We start from the raw sequence: 6,129 nt of genomic DNA, 5'->3' as shown, positions 1-6,129 counted from the left end.
ATACGACCGATATTGACTACATTGGGTGTGTGTTTAGTTCGTATTGTGCAGGGATTTGGAATTTTGAAGAGTGAAAAAGATGATTCACTGATGTATAGAATACAGTCAGGTTTCTGCATTTCAGATGTTCGATAAATTGCTGGAATGAACATGAATACGATATAGAAAAATATAAAAAAAAGGAGGATATATTAGGCATTTTGTGTAATACGTGTTTGGTTTTTCCACGTGAACATTCCTGCTGACTCGGATAACTGGATTAAGGATGGAAAAAATAACGATGGGAGGAAACGCTAATTTCAATCTATTTGGGAAGGAAACGCTATTAGCGGTCTTTAGAGGGGAGGAAATGCAAAATAAATTATATACAAATATTTTATTGTTATTCTTGCTCCTAATATTAATTCCTCACGTGAAAGTGAGCTCTAGCAATCCGGTGAGCAATTCGGAATTTGGTGCGCCTTTCTTTCTAAATCATCTCACGGAGCTCGACAAGTATTTTCTTACGCTAACAATTAGAACACCCTCATGTTTTATTGGAAAGTGGTGCAAAACGAGAAAAGAAAAACTTAAAGATTTTGAAAGATCTTAGTTGACTGATGCACAATGTTATCACTTCAGAAGAAGTTCAAATATAGTTGTTAAAATTGCGAGATTGATTGAAGGGATTATTCTACGACTAATCTCGAATGAGAGGGAATGGAACCGCTTTTCAAAACACAAAATTGGTTAAAAGACCAAAATCAACAATTCCTCGGTGAAATGGAAAGTTAGATTTTGATACTGTTTAAATGGATAAAAATATAAAAATAGGCAGGATGTAACCAGTTTCATCGTGCCCATTTTCAAATACTTTTTCTTATTTTTAGTTTACATAGGATGTATCCGGTTTCATCTTGCTATTTTTTAAATTTAAGCTAAGATGAATCCAATTTCATCCTTGCTATTTTTTTTTTGTCATTTCACCTAAACTATTTTTTACTCGTCCATTTGAACAGTGATTTAAAAATATTTGGACAAATGACCCATTTCCCGTTTTAAAAATCAAACTCGTTTTTAATCCTAATGGAAGTCATTCCCCAGATCGATACTGACGCAGATGAATGAAGGGAGGTGGGTGCAAGTTGGGTCCTTGAATCCCACTTGGTTTTGAAATTTTCCAGGTACTTCATGGTTTTTAGGCATTATATGCTAGTTATAGGTGCATATATACTATGACTAAGTTGATAAATTTGTTTTTAACTCGAGAAACAAATGTTGATAAGAGTGCCAAATATGATGTAAATATTATTTATATTTTACATATTAGGTTCATGTTGTGGTGATCGCGACGAGCTTATCAAGTATAATCTACATTTTTCTTATTAGATTCATGTTATGATAATCTTGACGAGTTCATCTAATTTTGCAAAAATTATAAGCTTTTATATTTATGTATGTTGGTAATTAATTTTTATATTTCCATCGGAGCGCTATAATAGTAAACCCGTCGTCATTATTTTTCACTTCTTGCTTACAATGTTCTACATTGGTATGAAAATTGCCTTAACTTGTTTTTTGTCGATAAGAGGTGATGGGAGACTGGCTTCTAATACACCTGTCGTGATAATAAAACGTAATATTGGTTACCCTAAAGGTAAAAGCTCCATACTATGATCTAGATTTTAGATTATGTTAAAGAAAAAATATATGTCAATACTTTACTTCCAATCTCTCTGGACCGAGAAATTCTAATTCCGTCACTGACTGCTAAATCAAAATTTTTCTCGAAAATTTCCTTGATCAAAGTAGAATCGGTGGATATTAGTCCACTCCCTATTTGCATGGGTTGTTGAACACAACAACTCCTTCATGCTGACTTCTCCTCCAAAATGACTGAAACGAAGTTCTTAACGGTCAAGTTGGGTCATACCAAAGTAACCAAACTACATTTTTAGGTCATGATCCTGATTAAAAAAAAATCTAGGTACCAAACCACATGTTGCCACAAAAATGTTGTAACACGCTTATGTGGTTGTTCAGATTTACCTAGTTCCCGGCTGGAAAAATGATCCTTAACTGAACTTTTACCTAATTTCTGTTCCCGGTAGGGTCAACTTCTTACAGGTCGGTTCTGGTATCTACAAGTCTACTTGTTTGGTTAGTTGCAGTACAGATTAACAAACCTGGTCCCACAATCTCTGATTACCACGCGGATGACATTTTTGGGACCACAACAGTTAAAAGGATGATATTATTCAGTGATTTTCAATCGCTCGATTCCTATCACTTGAAACATGAAAGTCATGAATTTCCCCGAACTACTTGTAGTTCCCCGCACTTCCTCTTTTGTATGCGAACTACAAGTCTTTAGTTGCCAGTGAAATTACGTCGTGCAAAATCGTGATAATGGCAGCCATCCAGATGTCGACAATTGGGTTTTTTACATCTCCGTTTCATTTTCACCGTTCAATATTCAGATTGGTGGGTCCTATTAAAGTTCACCCAAGTAGATTTTTTACGAACACGAAGAGGCTTCTTGCAGGTCGAAACTCAAACGTTCAGCGAAAAGAACAAGAGAAAGAGGATCTCAAGAACAACAACCAGGTTCGTTTTGATTATTTGGTGATTATAAGGTAGTTATTACAGTTAATTTAGGTAATCATAATGTTAGCTAGGAGTTTACCTTATGAGGGAGAGGTGAAACTGATTCAAGTTGATGAGATTGTATCAATTTGTTTGATTAACCAGGATGATGATGATGATGATTTGAGTTACTTGTTGAAATTGGGAGTTGGATCTGTTGGAGGTGCAGTTGTGATTAAATATGGAAGCGTGTTGTTACCAGAGATTACAAGACCTAATATCGTATTAAGCTTGGCTATGATATTCACCCCGGTTTTAGTTGCTGTAATTCTCTTGATTAAGCAAAGTAGCAGTGGTACTACAGAACAAACCTAGCAGGTCTTAATTTTCTGCAGTTCTTTTCTTTTCTTTACTGTTTAAGATTTGTATAAATAAATTTATAACAGTGGTTGTTAGTGAGTGATGACTTCTGTGTCCGTGTTCACCATCGTACCAGATTATCAGGAGAGTAGCATGCATATATTTAGGACTGTACATTGCAGTGGATTGAATAGATAATGTTTTTACTAACAATCGAAACGGATTTCCATGTTGTTGACCAATCAATCAATCTATCTAGAAACACTGACTTAGATTTTGATTCTTTTTGCATAAGGACTGTGCATTCTCGTTTATAATTGCAGTGCACAGTTCCCTACTTAACCACCTCTCTGATTTCATCGCCAACTGAGTAGTTATATGAATTACGGGATGAGCAGTGTTATCCCGGACGACCTTGTGGGTAGCTATCCCGCTCAAACGGTTTCTTTACTGTTAGATCATGTTAAAACTCAGATCTAACAGCCTTGAACCCTTTAGGTGAAGAGCAGTGTTATGCCGCACGACGTTGCGGGAAGCCATTCCGTTTAAGCGGCTTCCTTACCGTTAGATCATGCTAAAACTCAGATCTAACAGCCTTTAACCCTTTAGGAAAAATGGTGGGTCCTTTCCTGAAAGTGATGGGTCCTTCCTGAAAGTGACAGGTCCTTTCCTGAATGTGAATCTAACCATTGATTTGGTCATCCAACTGTAAAGAAGTCGCTTTTGCGGGAAGCCATCCCCCAAAATCGTGTGGGATAGCATTTGTCTTAGGGAAAGTGGTGGGTCCTATCCTGAAAGTGGTGGGTCCCTTCCTGAAAATGATGGGTCCTTTCCTGAATGTGAATCTAATCGTTGATTTAATCATCCAACGGTAAAGAGGCCGCTTTTGCGGGAAGCCATCCCGCAAAGTCGTGTGGGATAACATTTGTCTTACTGGATTAACATATGTTTAAAAAAAAAAAAAGTCTGCATATAACTCCAGATCTCTTGATACTTTGTGCCAATTCCCCCCTGTACCCGCGTTTCCACTTATCATACGATGACACCTGTCTATTTTTATTACCAAATTGCCATGAAAATTCGTAAGCGATTGGTTTGTTAAGAGTCCAACTTTTTGCACACTCCATTAAAGAGTGTGCACGTAACAAAACAACCTCATTGGTTGCTTTATAATAATGAAATTGGACTCTTTAAAGGAGTGTGCACAAAATTGGACTCGTTTGTTAAACAATGAAACACAACTGACGGAAAATCTGAAAATTTCCGAGTATATATAGTCTTTCTTACCTTTTTAAATTCATTTATCTTATATACGTCGAGGGCGTCGAGTCTGCACGATTGACATTTATTTTTGGTTTTGAACTCAAGGTTAACGTTGCTGAAATAAATTATGTACTTACATTTTGCTTGGTTTTTTTAGTAGTTAGTATATCCAAATATCCAAAACCAGATCAGACCCTAGTTCGCAATTCCAGATACGAAGAGAAGTTCGGGATGACATGTGTACGAGTATTATTTGGATTCGTAAAAATCGAATCCGGACAAAAATCCGTTCAACAATTCGTTGTTCGACAATAATTCGAAACGATGTACGCATATGTATAATTCTTTTTAGAAGTGTGAATTCAGCACTGAAAATTCAGCATGTATTAATTTTAAAAAGATAAGTTTTAAGGGTTCAGGGTTCAGTAATTTAAATCAATATACGTTTAATATATCAAAAATTAATACCAACAAACGACCAATGCAGTGGTTCTCGGTAAGCTTAGGAAGCAACAACATGAGATATCAAATCCCACTCGTTATGAAGTAACGACATGAGGTTTCGAATCCCACCCGCCACATTTTTGAAAAAAAAATACCTATTATGATGAAAATGATAATTAATTTAGTGGAGCTTGGCTTCTGATAATATTGGAACAGTGGGCTATGAATATAGAACGAGATAAAGTATATGAAGATGCATATTTTCATATCAGGAGTATACTTACAGAACATGTACCTACACAAGATTACGATTGGTTCATTGGTTTGATTCTATCGGTATAAGGACGGCCGATGAAATCCGTAAAACCATAATACATTAAATAAAAAAATTGAACTATAACAAAAGATTGAAAACTTTATGAGCTTTAGAGAACAAAAGAAAAAGACTATAAAATAACTTTACAGATCAGAACTCGAGATTTAAAAGAGAAGTGAAAAGACGTGACTACTTTAGTCAGTACACCATCTCCACTACCTAACCATATATCTTAATAACACTCGTCCTCCAGATCTAAGAATCTTTTAGATCCAAGGTTTGACTTCTAAATACTTCACATGTTCACCTATCTCGAAAGAAAGATATTTTCGAAACTTGTATTTGTAGTTGTGTTGTCTATAATTCTTGTTTATTCTAACGTTCTTCTCTTCTGATGTAAGGTCATTCAAGAATAGCATATCAAACCCAGATTAATAGAAAAATTACAAACACGATTGAGTATGACTCGCATCTACAGAAATCCTTTTTTTGAGTTTTGCGCAAAAATACAACTTATTTTCTCTTGGATTGTATTTCTTGTGTATATAGAAGATAAGGTATCTCTATGGGTTTTGAAGAGTATCAATCCTAATCTTGGATTTATATTCGTCTAAATTTAGGGAACCGATTTTCATCCCAAATCTATTATCAGAAAGGAATAACCAGGTGTCATGTTGGAGGCAAGGTAGAACTAGTCTTTACGAAGAAATCTAGAGCAACTTCTAGGGTTGTAAAGGACATCAGTCAGAGGAATCAAGTGCATAGGTTCTTGCAAGAATTAAGAGATTTAGGGGCACAACTGTAGCAATGTAGAAATTATATTATGTCTTAACTACATTCCAGACCGAAGTTTGTAGTTGGCTAGTGCTAGCGTCTTAATAAAATATATGTTCAAATTGGACTAGTTCCATGGTTTTACTGCTAGCTTGCAGATTTCCTCTGAAAACACTGGGGGTACCAAAATACACCACCAACTTTTTCTTAAGCAACCTGTATGGACAAACTTAAATACAATTTCGATAGTTCAACTTAATGAATCTTAATCAAGGAATAATATTTAGAGTTATATCTCTTTTTCTCACAATCAGAAAGTTTACAAAACCAAATTCGTGAACCTGACATACATGTGAGAGTTCTTGGACGATCTCAAAAATCAATATCCAAGAATCAATCAAGTTGTA

General features: G+C 35.5%; 1 protein-coding gene across 2 annotated transcripts; it reads left to right on the top strand.

Moving 5' to 3' along the window:
* The first annotated feature begins 2,270 nt into the window (after window positions 1-2,270).
* LOC113277825 lies at window positions 2,271-3,138 on the top strand. Of its 2 annotated transcripts, none has more exons than XM_026526812.1 (2): window positions 2,271-2,586; window positions 2,734-3,138. In XM_026526812.1, exons 1-2 carry the CDS (start codon window positions 2,389-2,391, stop codon window positions 2,938-2,940), a joined length of 405 nt encoding a protein of 134 aa, XP_026382597.1. In that variant the 5' UTR covers window positions 2,271-2,388; the 3' UTR covers window positions 2,941-3,138. The 2 variants fall into 2 exon arrangements, with proteins under 2 accessions (XP_026382597.1, XP_026382596.1); XM_026526811.1 differs by having other exon boundaries at window positions 2,276-2,586; window positions 2,731-3,138.
* Window positions 3,139-6,129: the final 2,991 nt, after the last annotated feature.

Source organism: Papaver somniferum, chromosome 5, assembly GCF_003573695.1.
Source record: "Papaver somniferum cultivar HN1 chromosome 5, ASM357369v1, whole genome shotgun sequence".
NCBI lineage: Eukaryota > Viridiplantae > Streptophyta > Magnoliopsida > Ranunculales > Papaveraceae > Papaver > Papaver somniferum.
This window is presented reverse-complemented; position numbering and strand designations above follow the sequence as displayed.